The 20,278-nt window shown below is 48.0% G+C and overlaps 1 protein-coding gene across 1 annotated transcript in view; it reads right to left on the reverse strand.

Annotated features, from left to right (window-relative positions):
• KAZN (kazrin, periplakin interacting protein) overlaps positions 1-20,278 on the reverse strand; it is a 1,042,391-nt gene that overhangs the window by 285,150 nt on the left and 736,963 nt on the right. The window contains 1 exon segment of the mRNA XM_028487818.2: positions 10,624-10,653. Coding sequence (XP_028343619.1) covers positions 10,624-10,653 — 30 coding nt within the window.

The following is a 20,278-nucleotide window of genomic DNA, read 5'->3' on the forward strand; positions in this document are numbered from 1 at the left end:
ACAACCCATACACAGCTGTACCTGAAACGTGTAGACCCCATGAGTACAGGAAGGACTGCATCTCCTCCAATCTCCTTAGAGAACATGGCAAGGGGACAGGATTGTTCAGAGGGGCCTAAGAGACATCACCATTATGAATAACAGGACAAGGTGCAGCAGGGAGGGTAGTAACAGCAGCCGAAGGAACCCCGACTTAGTGCTGTGGGGGGTGCCCAGCCCTGACCCAGGCACTTGCCAGGGATCTCACATCAACCCTCATGGCTGTGCGGGGCACCCCAGACAGAGCAGTTAGGGGCTGGCCCAAAGCGCCAGAGCTAGGCCACTGCACAGAAGATTCCTGCATTTCAGAACAGTGCGCTCAAGTGATCCATTACATCACCTCACCCAGTTAACACCACCGACCAACAAACTGATATTTCTGAACACTTAGCATCAGCCAATACATGTGACTTGACTGGACATTCATTACATCCCTTCTCCATCCCCTCTTCCCCATCACACCCCATCACGGTACCCTATGGAGTAGGTACCATTCTCATCCTCCCATTTCACAGACGGGAAAACTGACATTTGCAGGTTGGGGGACCTGTCCAAGTTTACTCAGCTATTACAAGACGAAGGCAAGTCCTCCCCGAAGCAGCTGGACACTCCACAACCTGATTTCTGAGCCACTTACCTCCTAAGCATGTTTTAACGTGCACACAAGCAAGGGTGAACTTTCAAACCTACCCATCCCTTGAGTGGATGCGTGCTGAGGAAGAGGTGTCAGCCGGCTGCAGGGGAAGAAAAGTGGACTGGAAGCATTCGGCACATTCCAGCCCTGGGAACCGTCTTTCCTTGTCAGCACTCTGTGACCCTTAGGAACCCCCTCGAAAGCCTGCAGTTAGCTCACCAGAAAGACCCGACTGCCCCCGCCTGCCATCCCTTATAAAAGGCAGCTTCACGAACAAAGCCAGCCTGTCCTGGGCTACATAAACAGGATGTAACGGAATGGGTGGGGGAAGGAAGCTGAGCTGTCCAGATCCACAGCCCCAAACACAGGCAGGCAGGCAAGAGCTCCCCACCCCACAGATGACAAGGGCTGGTTCCTCGCCTTCAAATCAGTATGCTATTGAGTCACCAGGGATTAGAAGAGATAAGATGCTTTGTTTAGGGTGCTGCAGGCTTAACAGAACCTAAATATCCAACCTCCTGCTAACGTATAATCCATTTTTTGAAGACAGATTCTCTGTGTATGGTTATGAAATGGAAATTTTTAAGACAAGAGAGGAAAAATCCTTAGTGCTCTTTCATCTTCTATCAGCCAAGCTTGAAAAAAAATGGAGTTGGGAGGCATTTGATACATACCGCCCAGGAGAAGGTTCACTCGGAAGGAACAGTTCAACTGTGAGCGTCGTGTAAGTGCAGTATTTTGTGCACCAGTTGCATTACAATAAATGGCATCGATTGCCTTCTAGATACACACACATAACTCCCTGTGACATTAATAGGAAGTAGGCATGCAAAGAGAGGGAAGAGAATGGGTCCCTCTCTGCAGACTTCATATTTAACAGTAACCCCAGTCCCACAGTGCTGGACACTCCAATGGGGAGCCCCCAAAAGCAAGAAAGGTAAGCAGGATGATATGGAAATCAGAACAGAACAGTGCACAACCCAGAAGTCAGGCTCTGGGTTATGCAACTGAGGGATTTTTCTTTCCACTCCAAATTTATCATTTTTTGGTTGGCTTCTTAAAAACAGAATAGTAAAAGCAGGCTGGTTTCACATCTGTCAATTCAAGCTCTCTCCTAACCAGCATTAATATCATGGGAACTTATTTTCATAATCATGTCCCCAAGGCACAGTAGGAACCTAAAGTAACTTCTAAATCATCAAAGGAGGAATGAATTATGTTCTGGGAGTATGAGAGTTGAGGACTGTGTCTTATTCTAATGCTTTACTCAGTGAATATCTGTATTAGTTTCCTACTGCTGTTATAACAAATTACCACAAACTTAGTGGTTTAAAAGAACACAAATTTATGACCTGACAGTTCTGGAGGTCAGAAGTCTGAAAATGGGTCTTATAGGGCTAAAATCAAGGTGTCTGCAGAGTTATGTTCCTTCTGGAGGCTCTAGGGGAGAATCTACTTGCTTGAATTTTCTAGCTTTTAGAGGCCACCTACATTCCTCGGTTCGTGGCCCCCTTCCAGCAACGACATCTCTCTGACCTCTGTTTCCTTCATCATATCTCCTTCTGACACTGACCCTCTTGCCTCCCTCGTAAGAATTCCTGTGATGATGTTGGGCTCATTCAGACACTCCAAGATCACCTCCCCACTTCACATCTGCAAACGCCCTTCTGCCACGTGAGGTTTTGGGGACTAAGACACGGACATCTTTGAGGGAGGCAGTATTCTGCCTACTGCAGTGTCTCATAACCAGAAGAGCTGATCGTTTGAAGCGTACCTTTTTCTCCCTCCCACAGAGGGGACCATCTTTATAAAGAGGGAGTATCTTGAGTTACCCTCTCAGCCAGGTATGGAGATACATTTGCTCAGCTCTGGCCTCACACCACACCTGGCTCAGCTTGAAAGAGCGCCAACAAAGGTGCTCGAGGTCGAGAATGCAGATGATGCCTGTGGGTGAAGGCAAACGAGGGGGCCTCTGCAGGGTTGGTACATGGAGCCTTGGCTTCCTTTGCTGAGTCCTAGCTGAGAGCAATGCAAGTTCACTTGGATGGGGAGAGATTATTATCCGCGGCCTCAGAGGTGGGGCGGGAAAATGGGCAGAACTGAGAGGAGCAAACTAAAAATAATAAAAATAAAAATAAAAGACAGCCCCAAAGGAAGGATTCTCCTGCTGTTTGACTTTCTCAGAACATTTTGGAACTCCCGCCTAAATCTTCAGTCCACTTACTCCTTTTAACACAGACAATTCCTCATCATTTGTATGTCGCTAATCCAGCTTTTACCATAGAAGCATTTTTCCCATGTAGATACCAGGGTAAGTCTTTCCCTGATAAAAGGATTCTTCTATTTATGGAAAGATTTACATCTAATTCCCTTAAAAAGCAACTGCTAGAGATGTTATGCTTCATAAAGGTTTGATGTAAAATAACAACAAGTATCCCCCGCCCCCGATGCATCCAGAACAGGTTTTAACTGATCACACTATTGTAAACATTCTCCTGGGTCGGGAGAGATGCCACCCCTACCCCGCCCCGGACAGCATTAGCTACATTAAGTGAGGTACACCTATAAACGACAACGGGGGGAAATGAGAATTAGAGCAAAGCCCCCAAGAAACCTGAACTAGATGGGGATGCTTCACAAAGCTGCTCCCTTTCCTGCCTTTTTTTAGCTTAACAGTTTGGAAATCACGCTTTGGTTTGACAGGGAGCTGTGAAAATGCGTCACTTTGTCATCTCCCAACTTCTGAATCCAATCAAAATAACATTTATTAAAAACCTGGGCATGCTTGCCAGAATTTGTGCTGTGATATTAAGAGAGTTGACCCCCCCACCCCAACCCGCCCCGGGTCTCTCTCACCACTTTTCTTTCTTCCTTTATAAAAACAGCAGACAGCTTCAGATACACAACCCACAAAGGTGCGTTTTATCCACAGGCTTCCTGGGCAACACAAAGGAGCCACTGCCTGGGGATCTTCTGGGGAAAATCCAACCAGCCCAAGGACGCAGGCTCGCGTGCTCTCAAGCACACAGTGTGATGTGAGAAGTTCTGATGTGCACAATCTGTAGTCACACGTCCCCACCGCGCACGCCAGGGCCGCCTGCTGGAAGCTGGAGAGCGATACTGCAGCGGTGGCGGCAGCGCCCTGGGGTGGGAGGAAACGGGACCTGGAGCCAGCCCCCGTCTCTGCTCCACCGCTCACCAGTAGGGCCACCTCTTCCGGTCTGTGCCACCTTTCCCAGGCTCAGTCTCTCCAGGTGTGATGTATCCAACAGGACTCTTTTGGTTGCAGTTGATGAAGATTTCCAGCCCCAGCTATAGCTTAAAAATAAATAGAATATACGGGTGCATGCAAATGAAATATACAAGGATGAGAGACTTGATCCCGGCTCAAACTACGCTCGTCTGCTAGTTCCTACCGTATCTGGGCTCACAGACCACTCAGCTCTTACCTCATGGTAGCAAGGTAGATGCAGCAGCTCCACCCTTTGAATCTTCCAGGTCCCAATGCAGAGAGAGAGGGTCACTTCCTAGTAACCTCCACAGAAGCTCTCGAATTCATTCTGCTTGGACCTCTAAACTAATACTGGCGGTCAGGGGATGTAATTATACTCTTTGGTTTAAACAGCAGGATGTGGAATGGGGGGCTGGGGGGCATAGAGGATGTTCCACGAACCTCACAGCCTAAGAGTCGGGAAAAGATGGCTCTCCAGACCCAAAGTGGGGGCTTTTGCCAGAAGAGCAATGGATTTGGGGTAGGGGGTAATTAACGCATACTACTAGTGAAATTATGCCATTAAAATAATGACTTTTATATTTATTGTGCCCTTATATGCTTTACCTTACTCATTTTTTTGCAGCAATCCTTCCAGAGAAGGTGTGTTATTATCCCACTTTTTAACTGATGAGCAAACAAAATTTCAGAGAGGTTAAGTGTCTTCCCCATAGTCGCACAGCACATAAACTGCAGTGCTGGAATTTGAACCCAGGCCTGTCTGACTTCAGAGTTCATGGTTTGTCTGCTGGACTACACTGGCGTTGAACTGTGGTCCACGTAGGGTGGGGAATACATTAGAGGGGAATCATGGACACACCTTACATTTATACAATTGACCCTTGAACAACACAGGTCTGAACTGCTCAGATTCACTCATATGTGGATTATTTTTCATAAATACGGTAGCTGCATTTTGATTTTGCGGTCTTTAAATTAGCTAAGTATGGGCAAAGTTTCTGTTCGATTAGTGATCACGGGACGTGGAATCAAAAGAACTAGGGTTTAGGTCTTGAGCCCATCCAGATGTGTCATCTTCCTGCCCTTGGGTGAGTCACGTATCAATTCCTTTGTTTTTGAAGCAGAGATAGCAGTACTTGGATCCTCAGCTGTGGGAGGGTTGGCAGCCCTAACCCCCGAGTTTTTCGAGGATCAACTGTGTTAACGCAGCACCTTATTGTTTTCAAATCATGGCCACAGGTGGCGTGCTGCTGAACCCTCACGACGGCTCTTTGGGGGAGAGGTTATCCCTGTCATCTTTTATGGTTGAGGGCACTGAGAAAGGCAAAGGGCTTGCCTGAGGGCCCTGGCTTGACCCTGGACTTTTAGTCTGAGTTATTTTCTCTCCACTGCGCACACTGTTGCAGAGAGACAGGAAACACCCGCTAGCAGTTGGCATAAAGCTGGACTGTGAAGGACCAGTTTGAACGCAGCATCAGGAGAGAGCCTGGGGTATCCTAGGGACGGTTCGTTTTAGTGGCCCCACGTCCGTGTCTTTTCCCTTGCTCTGCTTTCTGTTTGAGGATCCATCCTACCTTCTTTGTGGTCCACAAATGTTAGGGGAGGTGTCACAGTGCTGTACTGGCCCGAGAGCCAACTGTGTGCTTCCGTTCCCACACTGACTGTTGAGTGGCGTTGCACTGGTTGCTTAAAATCATCCATGGCAGGAGAACTTACCCTAGAGGAATCAGCAAATGCTGCGCTTTTCTTTTTGTCGTTGTGCTGTTGTTAACTTTTTGTTTGTTTCTTGGAGAGCCAAGTGCTACACGTTTACCGGCCTGCCACCGGGTTTACGCCAACCTTGGGTCCACAGCATGTGGCTTGCGTCTAAGTAAACAGCATATCCCGGCGTATGGCCCTCCCTCACCCCCCGCCCCACGTCTGCTTCAGGGACCGCATCAGAGTTAGGCGTATGATCCAACTGATCCAATCAGACCTAAGTCTGGGACTTTGTCTCGAAGACCGGACAGAGTTAGCTCTTACCCACTGGGTGTGAGCAAGGAGGTAAGCTACCTCGGAGCCAGTGGCAGCCCTCTGGGGACGGGAAGGGAAAAGACCACTACGGACGACAGAGTCAGCACTGCGGGGGCAAAGATGCGTGGGGCTGGGTCACCTCAGCTAGGCTGTGGCGTCGGGCCATGCTGGAAGTGCACACAGCCCCTGAGGTTTCAATCAGGGGAGACCCTCCCCATTTCAGCCAGCTTCCCCCGGGATTTCTGTCCTCTGCAGCTTAACCACATTGTAAGTGACACAGTCGCACATCAAAGGGACAAGCCTACAGAGGAGGGGGCTGCCACGGAGAGCAGCTGCGAATAGGCAAACCAATGCACAGAAAAGGCTCTCAGGGAGAGAAGAAATGCTTCTGACAGTGTCGGACACTGACAAATAGACAGAAGCCAACCTCAACACCGTCCACTGGTTTTCCATGAGATCTCTCCAGATGGTCCAACGATCGGTGCCTTCAAGATGAACGTCTAAGACGTGACAGTACTTCCAGCTTCGTTATGGATCAACGATGGAAGCACGACCGGTCGGTGGCAAGGACGCAGCTGACGGGAAAGGCTCTCCTCATCTCTGCAACAGGGCTGGTGGTACCCACCCCTGGCAGGGTTACTGCGGAGGCGAAATGAAATCAGGCAGGTTTGTGAAAACAGATTCCGAAACAGGCCCGGCATTCTCCAAATGAATTCCATCTCCATGTGCATCTGAACTATTAAACCACATAAAATGCCGTCGTTTCACTTGGGACAACAAATGAAAACTCTTTCGACATTTGAAGCATTTCATGTCCCCGTACTCCCAGAGAACGGTTCCATTTAACTTGAAAGGGGTTTTCAGTGTAATTCACATTTAATGTTATGAAAGCATTTCTCCCTCACATTGGGCTTTATCTAAATTTTTAAACGAGGCCTAATTTACAGGCCCCAAACGACTTGGCAAATTCCCTGCAATCTCATTGAAACAGTCCTGGCTGCCTATATGCTGCGGGTGAGTTCAAAGACCGCTTTGTCTCGGGTGCCAACTAAAACTGAAATTACTCCGCCAACAAGCCCGCAGAACCCCATAGGCGCACACGGCACCCAGAGCTGCCCCGGAATCCGCGCCCCCCCGGCAGCACAAGCAGGAGGCCAGGCGCTCTTTATCATGTCCTACGGTAGTGGGGGCGGGGTGCCCCATCCCAAGCGGAGAAGGTAACTTCAGTGAAGACCCCAAATCTGTTCACAAGTGGACGAGGGGGCGACAGAGTCAGCTCGAGAGAGGCAGGAAGAGGGACAGTTACATATCTATCCTCCCCACCCCGTCATCACCTGTCGGACACAGCATCTGTATTGACACGTAACCCAAATGCCAAGGAGGGGCCTGACGAGCATAGATCACACCGGTGCGCCCTGAGCTCGGCCGGCTCCCGAGGCACCTGGATGCACCCTCACAGCACGTGCCAGGCCTGGGTGCGGAGCTTCCTTCTGGGTGGTCGTTTTTTGCAGGGGGTCACACTACACGGAACATGAACTACCCTCTGCTTTGTCGATGGCTGTGGAGTCTCAGAGGAAGCGAGCTGGGGCGGGAACCATTTCACACAAGTTTATGAGGTACCTTCTAGGAGGCAGGAAAGTGCTAAACCCTAGGGATGCAACGGTGGCGATCAAATCAGACACAGCCCCTGCCTTCACAGGGCTTACGGGCAGTAGGAAACAGAGCAGATTCCATCAATAGGTGAAATGAAACACAAGGGGAGGGAGGGAGGGTTGAGTGCCTAAATTCCTGAGTCAGATCGCACCAGGCCTGCCTGTGCAGAAATGCCTCCTCAGGCTTCCTAGATCGCTAGCTCTACGTTCTCGCCCACTCTGCACGCTCTGGCCCAGCTTCCCCTCTGACCCCACCTCTCACTGACCCCCTCCTACTTGCTGAGCTCCAGCTACATCGGCCTCCTTGCGCACCTCACGCACACGAAGAGGCTGCAGCCTCACAGGCCTTTGCATCTGCTCTTCTTTCTGCTCAAGGCTTAGATGCTCACCCCCAGGGCTCGCTCCTTGCCTTCCCTCCCTGCTCTCTGCCCTCCACAACCCAGACCTAAAGGAGCCCCTTCCCCCCTCACTCCCTGTCTCCCTTATCCTGCTGATTTCCCTTAGCATCACCCAACATATTATAGACACATATGTTTACTATCTCTCTCCCCTGCTCGTCTGTCTATTCACTGCTTTCTCCCCAGGGCCTCCAACAGCACCCGGAACATAGAGTAGATGCTCAACTTACATTTCCCGAGAGTCATGATAAGAGACTAGACGTGTTATGGGAGCACACAGTAGGAGAACAGTCCCTGGCAGAGGTTGGAAAGCCTCCCGGAAGTGGCCCTTCCGGGTCAGTTGGGCTTTTTTTTTTAGTGACGAACAGAAAAGAACAGAAAAGCAGCATGAACAGCTTTGAGAAGTCCGGGAGAGGCTTGGAGAATGTTGGCGTGGCTGGAAGGCAGGCCATAGGTGACAAAGGTGAGAAATGAGAACAGGGAAGGGGGCAGGGCGGGCCCTACGGTACCTGAGGAGCCGCAGAGAGCCATATAGAGGGTTTCCAGAAGCGGAATCACGCAGAAGGCCTTACATTTCAGAAGGCCCTCTTGGGCAGCAGTTTGGAGAGAGCAGACAAGACGATAGGCTGGAGGTACAGTTGCAGGGGGAGCCAGTGGGGAGAGATGCTTCGACCCCGGCCAGGTGGCAGCCCTGGAGAGAGCAAGCCTGGCTCTGGCTCAGGAACCCCGGTGTCCTTGGAAAACGTGCTTGACCCATTGCACCTCCACCGTCTTATCTGCCAAATGGGCATACCGCACAGCACAATCCGCAGTTATAGGAATTTGTGTCAATAGTGTCGCTTCTGCTGGAGTGCAAAGTTAATTGTTCTACAAAAGCAAGCCGTTATACGATGATGACTAGCTTTACTGGCTAATGGCTGAAGCTTTCCGTTTTCATCCTAGCACAGCACTTAGCGAATGTGTCGGAATCGAAACTCGGATGAATTTGAATAATGGTGCCGTTTGATTGACAGCACAAAGTCATTAATTCAGGAGAACGTGTACAGACAGTGCGAGAGGAACAGAGCAGCGTGAAAGGCCTCTAATGGCACTTGCACGCTCCCAGCAGGGCTGAGTCCGATTGGCCGGCACCCTCATTCTTCAGCTCCACCAGGTGCGATCGGCAAGAAAAGAATCTTTAAGCGCTGTGCCAGCTCTTCTGGCTCAAGTCAATCCTCAGAGAATAACATCTGGAGCTAAATCTATGACATATCAAATATCCCTCTGAATCTCTTAGGTCCCCTGAGAGACAAAAAACCAGTAGGTGTCTAGGTATGACTATGGGTGCAGCCAGGCAGCCAGGGAGAGAACGCCTCGACTCCTTGGCCAGCTCAAATGACCGTCCCCACCTCACATCCTCTCATTTCCAAGTTAGCTGGAAACAGTACACGAGAGCGAGTGTCTGTCCCCGGCAAGAGGTCACACTGTACCGCGTCAACCTCCCGCCCTCTTTCATACCGACTCATTGCCTGCTGAACTGAGAGACTTTTGAAAAGGAGGAAGATAATTGAAATTTCACATAATTACATTTTAAAATAATGCTTTCAGCTTCCCCCCAACTTCAGTCTCAAAACTCCATCTTGTCAAAATAATCTTAAAGTTTTGGGCTTTTTTTGGTTAAACAAAGATTGATGAAACATCACTGGAAACCTTTTAGCTGCTAATTAGCAGTCAAGCCTCTTCGGGGCTTTTTCAGGATATCTCTTTGACTTCTCTAAGTGATTAGTTTGGTCCTCCGCTTTTAAACTGTTCATTTTCCACTTGTGGAGAAGAGTGAAATTTCTTCCCTGGTTTTAATTACAGTCGGAGCGTTATCCTCGGATAATACGGAGGGATGCTGCGTGATAGGAGGGGACCACTCTATTAATCAGGGATGAATCTAGTATATGCTGAAGGCTTGTGCCCTGTCATTACATTACCTTGTTGGTCTAATTAGTGGTATTACCCTCTGAACTGTGCGCAGAAGCTTAAAGAAGTTCAACACACGCAGAAAACACGCCCGAGGGGAAAGCAAAGGCGGCCTCATAAAGCACTGCTCATCGCACCTTGGGTGCTACTGTTGATTTCTTCCGTGATTACTGACTGAGGGTGGTAATCCTCCAGGGTGGGAGGGTGGAGGCACACCCTCCAGGTAACACAGGCTGGGCTCATGCAGGTTTCTTGGAAATGGCAGCGTTGCCTGTGTTTTGGTTTCTGGCAGGGACCAGCAATCTACCTGTGGTATTTAATGTAAAAAACCAGACAGCCCCTCATCAAAAACTAAATGTCGTTCCTGTTTGTTCAGGTGAAGCTTTGGGTAACGTCTGGTGGGAGCAGGGGTCGGGGGGGGGTAGGTGGGAGGCTTGAGCTGCAGGGAAGGAGACGGTCCTTCCCTCTCGGGTCACTAACGTACCTCAAAAAGTAAGATTCCTATGAAAGGCTGAACTTGACGGTATTAATTACCACAAAGCCACAAGCTCCACCATTAGAGGGTAAACTCTTCGCAGACAGGGACCAGGTCATGTTCAGCACACGGTAAGGACTTAATAAAGGTTTGCTGAACGAATGAATGAACTCTCTTTACCGAGTCCTTAGCTGTCAAACGCACGCTGTTTGGCCATGCACGGTCTATGGGGCTTTTGTTGAATCCTCGAAACTCTTTTTTGTCTGGCAATTTAAAAAATATATTAAAAAACTGACATCCAAAGAAGTTAAGCAAATTTTCTAGGGTCATACGGCCATTTAAGGAACAAAGTCAGGATTAGAACCAGGTTCGTTGGATTCCAAACGCCTCCATTACAAGATGAATCAGAATGACTAGATCAATGCAGGATCTGAATTTCATTTCAGGTAAGGCTTAAAGGGGAAGTGGGCGTTTTGACAGGTATGAATTACTATTTTACAGGAGCATAAGAAATCTCAAGGTTACCTTATTTTGCTAAGTATGATACCGTTTATCACTGTTGTGGGTTTTTTTTTTTTAATGGCCCATGGAGGCCTAATATTAAACAAACCCATACTTTCCAATCAAAATATATCAATACTGTCCCCCCCCCCTCCCGAGATGGAGTTTCAGCAGGCTCACTTTCGGGGACTTTTGATTAGTCAACATTTATGAAATGTCCGCTGGCTTCCAAAAGAAGTCAGAAGCATATCTGGCCTCAAGAAGCTCACAAGGCAAAGGAGATTCTTCTTGTAAAATTGCCCCTTTGACTGATGCCGGGGAGGGGAGATGCTGACTCGGTAGCTGACCATCTACAACGGACGAGGTTGGAAGGTTCTGGTCCCCATGCTCCCACACTTTATGCTCTGCCTAAGCAGGCTTTGTAAGGTTCCCTGGGATTTGCAGGCTTGCACAGCCCAGTCTGCAAAGAGGCCTTTGGGAACCACTGTGGTCCTAAGAGGTAGTTAGGGGAGGAGACGCCCCAGTGGTTTCTTATACTCCCTCGTTTTGCAAACCAGAGAAGGCTAAAGGCACAGCAGAAGTTAGGAGAGTCAGAGCTCTACTTAATGAGCATATGGATTAAACACATGTACCTTCCGCATTTAGAAGCAACAGAAATCTACCTGTGAAACGCGGCGTATATTTTTCCAAGAAAATACATTTGCAGCCCAGTCACCCTGAAGACCCCGGCCAGGGTCTGGGTGCTGCAGGCAGTAGCCCCCCTCTTTCCACCCTCCAGCCCACCGATGAGCCCCATTAGCAGATGACAAATGACTTGGGTGACCTTAGTCCAGTCCCCAGTAGACCAGGGCACGAAGGATTCAGCCTCCATCTCTAGTAACTGTCTTTTCCATTGGCAGCTCCCCTGGGAGGTCAAAGCTCCAGCAAAGCATCCTCCCTGGAACTGCCCATCTGCTCTGTGGTCCTCCTCCAGGCCAACAGGAAATTCCTATACAGAGAGGCTGCCAGGATGGCTCCAGCTTTCAGGACAGGCAGAGGTGATGGAGATCCATCTATGCCACTGAACTAGCACATTGATGACGATGATGAAGACCCTTCCACTCAAGTTTAGTATGTGCAAGGGGCTCCCTGAGAGACTTCCATGTGTATCATCTCCTAGGAGCCTCACAACAGCCCCCAAACGTAGGCATTATTATTATTTCCATTTTAAAGATGATAAAACTGAGGCTCAGTGAGATTTTGTACTTTGCTCAAGGTCACACACAGTAAGTGTGTGAATCTGCGGTGCTGTACACTCACAGGATACAAACTTACCCTCAAGTTAAATCCTTGCACCATGGGAATCCCTCAGCGGATTATCTACACCAAAGCACCTTCCTGATGGCAGGGGTTACCCACATGGAATTGAGGTTCGCTTCCAAGTGACCTGCTGGTGGGGACTCGGGGGGCAGAGTTCAATTCCTTTCCTCACCACTTATATACTGAGTGACCTTGGGCAAGGCCTTAGCTCATCTAAAAACCAAGGCTAATCCACACTAGTACCTCACAGGATTGTTGAGAAGGTTTAAAAATGTAATCCACCTCAACAAAGGACACCAGTTTGTAGTTATGTAGTCAAGTATAATAAAAATTAAAGGTGCTTAGCACAATTCCTGGAACATAATAAGCACTAAAAAACCAGAGCTAGTATTATTTCTTCGCAAAGTCCCAAATCAAATTTTCACAGTCCATTTTAGCCAAAGATATTCTCTCTCCTTTGAACTTCTAAAGGATGTTAAAACTTCTCTTAGAAATTCCCTTTCCAACTTGTATTACGTAATTTACGCACATAATGTTTTCTCCTCTTTTAAGAGAATATTAGGTGAGAGCCCATTAGGTACCGGGCACTACCAAATGACTCTGCATTCACCATTGCATTCCAACATCAGAGTGAGCTGGACTCTACTGTATTGTGCTGTTTTACAGATGGGGAAACTGAGGCCCAGGGAGGTTAAATAACTTGCCCAGGGCACAGAGTAAGCAAGCAGTGAGGCGAGGACTCAATTCCAGGCCATCCGCTCTGCAGCCTGGACTTGTCACTGTTCGTTGCTATAGACGCTAGACTGTAAACATCCCAGATAAGGATCTAGGTCCCAACTAATGCCCTTCACCATCCGGCACAGTGATGTCCCACACTAGGGACTCCGCAAGTATTGTAGAAAGAAAGGGAAAGTTTCTGCAGTTACACAGTCACGAGTTTCCTCTGACAACACGTGCCCAAAGTCTACACAGCAGGGCTCCCTCATGGACCGGCCAAGACCCAGGAAACCTATCCCAGCTTCCCGCTGGGAACACGGGGGCGGGCAAAGTGGATATTTTGCCAATAATAACAATGATGATAATTACAGTAAGGATCACAGCCAACGCTCATTGGTTGCTTCTGCTATGCTGCGCACTGCTATCTGTGCCTTCCATGAATGCACACATTTAATAACCTCAGCAACTCTCAGAAGTGGGTGCTCTTATCAGCCCCATTTTACGCCTGAGGAAACTTTCAATTTAAATAGAATTTTTGGAGCTGCAAACAATTTCAAAGTTATCTAATTTTTCCGTTACACTTATAATTTAGGGAGAAGCAGATGACACGCTTTCGGAGACCGCATACATACACACAGAGATGTATGCATATATACCATAGATCGCACCATTCTACAAATGGGCAAACTGACACTTAGGGTAAGGGTTACAGTAAATTGGTCTGAGGAGCTGATCAGATCAGAATAAGCAAATCCACAGAGTCAGAAAGCAGTTAAGTGTTTGCCATGAGTATGGGGGGGAGGGAAGGTGAGTGACTGCTTAATGGTACAACCTTTTCGAGGTCGATTAGAAAGTTCTGGAACTAGATAGTGGTGACGGTTGCACAACATTGTGAATGTACTTAATACCACTAAATTGTATACTTTTAAACGGCTGAAATATTAAATTCTGTGTTATGAGTATTTTACCACGATAAAAAAAAATACCTTTTTCATCGTACATGGGGTAAGATCCAGATTCTTTATCTTGGTTTACAAGAACCTTCCAAATCTGTCCTCTCCAACTGCACACTCACTCTCATCCTCTCTCAACTCCCACTATTTACTTCTCCCATCACACCCAGACCTGGAGTGTGGCTGCTCCCCCTCCGAGTCACGCATCACCCCGCCGCACTTTGACTCCTGCAGGAAGCCCCGCCCAGAGCCCCTCGTACACTTTCTGTGCCAAGAGAAGACCCACTTGTCCTTCAGAACTCAACTCAAGCCCAGCCTCCTGTGACGGCTGCAACTGAGACCTCACTTCCACCTGGGCAAAGTGTCCCTTATTGACACTTTTACATACCTTGCAGGTACGACTATCGTGGTACTCATCACAGTGTACTGTAATATATGCTTTCATACTAGAGAGGAGCACTTATTGCTGGTTAAAAATATAGGCTTTGGGGTCACTGGGCCACCATTCAAGTCTTAACTCTACCTGCCGTGTGAGCATGGACAAATTACTTAACCACTTTGAGCCTCAGTCGCCTCGTTCGTAAAAAGAGGGCTAATAGTAATGCGTGATGTGAGGGTCAAACACAGAAATACATAGACAGCTTTGAGAACGGTGCCTTGCCCTTCCGAAGCACCCAGTAAACGTTAGTGTCGTTATTATCCCCTTCATCACCATCATCCTCCCTCAGCCCCAGTAGCTTACGAGCTCCATGAGCCCAGCACAGGACCTGCCATAGAGCACACACAGGGCAATATTCCAGTGTGTTTCCACGGACGTGGGCTATACACCTGACAAGCCAGATCATGCAGCCCAAGTAAAACTGACCAATTAGAGGGAAGCCAGTGCTGTACTCAGCAGCCACCTCTCGGCACTTAAGGACTTTCTTTGCTTCACAATGAGAGCTTGAAACATCAGTAGGCAAGCTCGAAGTAATGGAGGAAAAAAATAACGCAGAATTTAACTGAGGGTTTGTGAGCGCGTCAGTGGGGCTCTCTCTCCCGGGGAGGATGATGCACGAGCTGTCGGAGATCAGACTTCGGTCGGGCATATGTAAGGCGAGCGCAGATACCAGTGGGCACTCAGGGACTCCCTTCTGCCACCACCAAACGGGAAACCTCATAGATCAAACCACAGAATAAATGAGGGCATTAAGGCTTCATACACTCTGGGATTTGTATTTGAAATGCCAAGATTCCTACTTGAACTAGCCCCTCCTTGAATGATTTTTCGCTGTTGCTTTCAAAAGAAGTCACTCTTTGGCACCACAGGTCTTCAGTGGGAGGCTTTGGGCCGTAGTTTTCAATACTCACAGCTGATATTTATGGACTCCTTAGCACATGTGTGCCAAACACTTAACACAGGGCTTCACGTATATTAACCCACTTAATCTTTATATAAAAACCCTGTAAGGTATGAACTGTTATCAGCCCTGTTACATAGATGTTATGTGAACCAACAGGATGACATGCTAGGAGGTGGTGGCACTGGTAGTTAAACTCAGGAATCTGAGTCCAGCTGAAGGAATGCAGTCATACAAACAAGGCTGTTGTCTTGCAGGGTCCTTGAGAGACTAAAGAGAAACAAAATGGGAAGTTCTAACATCCACGGTGGCTCATGACACCAACAGAATGACCAAAGCTATGAGCCATCTTATCCCCTGAACTTGTAAGAGGCAGCTCAAACAGCCCTCTGAGGAGCTGGCTCAAGAGTTAATAGCTATTTGATGGACACCCACCACTATATTACAAATGGTTGGGAGCAAAATAAACGCAAATGAAGCCACGGGGGCAGAAAACCAGCCTTCCCAAGTGTATCCTGCCTGCATCGAAATGCCCTGGTCCTACCCGAGCTTAACATTTCATGCGAAAGGCAACACTGAGATCGACACTCCAAGAAATCCAGGGGAGGACAATCAGGATGACAAATGGAACACTCCCCCTTGCATCTCAGAAGTGCCAAGAGGTGTGGGTGATGGGCTGAAATACCTAAACAAACCAGAGAGTGAGCCTGTGGCTGAGGCTGATTAATGGGCAGAGGGGCCCAGCCCTCACCTTTATTTACGTTGCTTGGAGCACATAAACTCCAAGAAAATTTAGTGTTTTAATTTGGGCATCTGGCTTGTGCTTCTCCTCTCTTTTCTTCTCTTCTCTTCTCTTCTTTTCTCTACTCTTCTCTTCTCTTCCCCCCCTCCCTCCCTCCTCCTCCTGCCCTCCCTCCCTTCTATTAATGGGCAGATAATATAAGCCTGCAGAGTCACAGGCTTATATTATCTCTGCTTAAGCCAGGAAAGACAATATTCCCCAAACTAAACAATCTAAGATATTCTTTAAGGCGGACCTGATTGACTTGGCGACACTGCTAAAGGTCACCAAGTGTAGAAGTTCAGAAACGGGACGGCCTTTAGCCAGGTCTCCTCCAGCGGGCTCATTCTGACCGAGCCAATGTCCCAGCCCCTGAGCGGCCGTCCGGGACACCTCTCCCAAGTTGTGGAGGTGGAGGTGGGAGTGCAGGACCCCGGGTCTTCGGTCAGACAGTTGGCATCGCAAGTCGGGACAGAGCTTGGAGCTTCCCTTTTTGTCACTCTTTAGTCTCAGGTACAGTCAGGGCTAGCATCCAGTCCTCTTGGTCCCCCGCTGGGTCCTTCCCCTCTGCTCTTTCCTCCTTCGGCTTCTGGCAGAAGGTGAGCATCTTACATATCCTAGTATCCTAGCGCCAAGGACCCGGCCTCATCAATCAGAAGATGCGCCTAGTGGAGGCTAACCGAGCGAGCAAACAAAGAACAGCCTCGACCCACCGCGGGGGCCTCCTGGGAGGCCGTACCTGTACGCACGTTTACGGCACCAGTTTACGACCTTTACGACATTTCTGGAGGACGTGGCAAGTGCCAGGCGGTGTGCTCGGCTCTCCAACACACCCTCTCCTGTGATCTCACAGCTCTGAGATGTCGGGATTAGTGTTATCCCTGGGGGCAAACTGGGGCCTAGACTGTAAAGCAGCTTGCCCGCCACACACAGCTAACACGCGTTAAGAGAACAGGATATGCATCCAAGCAAGGGACTCGAGATTTCTGTCCTACGCTATAAACGCTGAACTTACCTCTGTCAGCATCTTAATTTGTTCAAACAAGTCATTACAGTGAAAGCCAGTGAGACGCTTTCCTAGTCATTACTGTCTTCTCAACTTTCTCTGCGTTGTACCCAAATGACAGCATACTGTTACTGCTAAACTTTTGTCTTCAATGGCCCATCTGAATGCAAAACACAAGAAAGGGAAGATCACATCTGGTGTTCTTCCTATTTTTTTTCTCCCGAACTTCTAAACCCAGTGTGGGAGTAGCTTTTCCAACACGCCTGGCAGATGGTCATCTAGGCTCCGGTGATGACCACATCCCTCTGGACAGCTCTCCGGTGAGCCAAAACTTGCCTCTCTCTGATGTTCCTGCCGAAGTCCCTGGTGGCCCACCAGCTAAATATTAACCAAACACAAAAGAAAAGAAATGAAAACCATTTACTGGGTCTTCCAGTTGATTTTAATTGCAGGTAATAAACCATTGCTAAAAGGAAGGTTTATAATAAGAAGGTGCCTATTAGCTTAGGGTGTTTGCAGTGGAACACTGAAATGATTTTGTAAATGCCATCTTCTCTAATAAATCTGAATGCTATCGGAGAGATTAGGCCATTATCCAGCGCTGGCATGAATAGGAAATGATATGATGGATCACATGCTTGAGGGGTTTTAGGAGTTAGCCGGAGATGGGGCGGGATGACGCTAGTTAGCAATGGCAGTTGGCCAATCAAATCATATTACCCGAAATCTAGTTTAGGGCCAGTTTTGTTATTCTGACTAGAACCGGTGCTTTCCAATATCCATACCAGGAAGTCACCATAGAAATTTCTGCCAAGGGTCCAAATCATAGATTTATCTGATTGGGTCATAGCGAGGCAGAGTTGAGTTTGAGGAACAGAAGAATCCCTTAAAATCAGAAGACTCAAGGCCCGGGGCAGTAGCCATAATTTTCCAAGGCACTTATTGAGCACCTAACTGCACATGGCATTGCTGAGAACCGCACTGCACAGGGCTGAACACACATGTCCAGATAGATGCACTCTGCAGCCGCAGTCTCAAGCTGTGGGCCACAGAGACTCTGGGTGGCCAGAGAGAGTGACTTAGAGGAAGTCCAAAATCCACATGTCTCCAATGTGCTGCCTGTGGACAGAATGAAGCGTTTTTATTGCATGTAGGTGCCATTATCTTTCAAATATATGTAGATGCAGAAGAAGCAGCCGCTTAAGAATGTTACTGAATTCAATGCATTCTTTTGCATTTATGTATTTTCCCAGAGAAATAGATAAAAAACACAACTGCTAATATGTAGGGGACAGAATTCACTGAAAATCTCTCTCTCTCTTTATCTCTCTCTCTCCGGCTAATGTTAGAAGCGTGTGCATGCTCACGAGGGAAGTGATAATTTTGTTGGTACTAGTTTGGGTACCTTATTATCTGTTTCATCTGAATACCACCTACTACCTCAGCCTGCCAGCCTTTGTGAGTTAAGCTTTTCAGTCCTTAACCCTCCATGTCCATTCTTGTTGCAGACATCTGTATGATTTCTCTTATGAACCATTTATGGATTCTGACCATAACCTCAAATACAAGTCTAGGTACATGTGTGTTGAAAGGGCTGGAAAGCATACTCAGCAGGACATCATAAGAAGTCTGGCTCCTCCCAGGAGAAAGGCCTCTAAGCAACACAGAGATATCAGGAGAAAGACCTGGGATCTGGGGAAAAAAAACGTCCAATCTTGCCTATGGGGAACAGAAATCAGCTGGAGAAATAAAGAGAATTTCATTCCAAAGTGGGAGAATTCAGAGTTCAATAATATACCATGCTATTAATAATGAAGAGTTCTGGGGCTTCCCTGGTGGCGCAGTGATTGAGAGTCCGCCTGCCGATGCAGGGCACCCGGGTTCGCGCCCTGGTCCGGGAAGATCCCACGTGCCGCGGAGCGGCTGGTCCCCGTGAGCCATGGCCGCTGAGCCTGCGCGTCCGGAGCCTGTGCTCCGCAACGGGAGAGGCCACGACAGTGAGAGGCCCGCGTACCACAAAAATAATAATAATAATAATAATAATAATAATAATGAAGAGTTCTATCTATTGAATCCCAAAGTCCACCAAGCTTTGTGCCAGGCACACTATGTGTTATTCCATTAACACAGGGGGTAATTTTTCCCCTAGGAAAGAACACTGGGCAATGTCTAATTGTCACCTTATAGGGGTGCTACGAGCATCTAGTGGTGTAGACCAGGGATGCTGCTAAACATTTTACAATGCACACGTCAGCCCCCCCACGCAAAGAATTTTCTGGCCCAGAACGTCAACAGTGCTGAGGTTGAGGAACCCTGCACTAAACCCTCCTAATCACTCTAGAAAGGAGGAATTATCGGCCTCGTTATAGAGGAGGAAACTGAGAGCTGTAACGGCCCACAACCCAAGTCACATCGCCAGGATCTGGACCGGATCTGTTTCACTCCCTTAAACCCATGTATCTGTTGTATTATCTTGAAGATGGAAATGACCTCCTCATTTCCTAAATAAGGAGACTGAGGCTCAGATGCCCAGTGTCTTGCTCTGGATCTCACTGCTCCTGCTGATTCTTTGTCCCTTCACAGTTCGAGGTCTGTGATGATGACTAACCACAAATGACTTCACCTCAAACCATGAAGCTGCCGACAAACGTCTCTTTCTCTCGTCCGTTAGCCATTACACCCCTAGTAATTAACTTCTTGTTTCTGCTCCTTTAACGCTGCCGTCTGGTGGTTTTATTGCTCACACCTAATTCACTAGCTTAATCAATCATTATTAAGCTCCTTCTGTATGCTAAGCACTGTAAAGGTGCGGGATATAAATGGGTCAGAAGGCAAATGGAAGAGAACTGCAAGTTCAGGGCTTGGCAAACTATAGCCCAAGGAGTGCCTGTTTTTTAAATAAAGTTTTATTGGAACACGACCACGCCCATTCATTTACCTACTGTCTATGGCTGCTTTCACATCACAGCAGCACAGTTGAGGAATTATGACAGATATCCTACGGTCCCCAAAGCCTATAATATTTACTATCTGGCCCTTGACAGAAAAAGTTTGCCGACTCCTACACTTGCTCCATCATTCAAGCCACAAGGGCAAGCACTGAAGTGAACTCCCAACTGAATCAAGAAGCACTTTCTTTCATCTCCATGTGCAGCTATAATATCTACTGTCAGTGGCGGGAATCCTAAGTGTTTAATGCTAATACAAATCTAAAACTCAAAAACACTGGGCAATGTCTAAAGACTTGTTTGGTTGTCACACTGTAGAGATACTACAGGCAAACGTTTTTTT

This window comes from Physeter macrocephalus, chromosome 3 (assembly GCF_002837175.3).
Source record: "Physeter macrocephalus isolate SW-GA chromosome 3, ASM283717v5, whole genome shotgun sequence".
NCBI lineage: Eukaryota > Metazoa > Chordata > Mammalia > Artiodactyla > Physeteridae > Physeter > Physeter macrocephalus.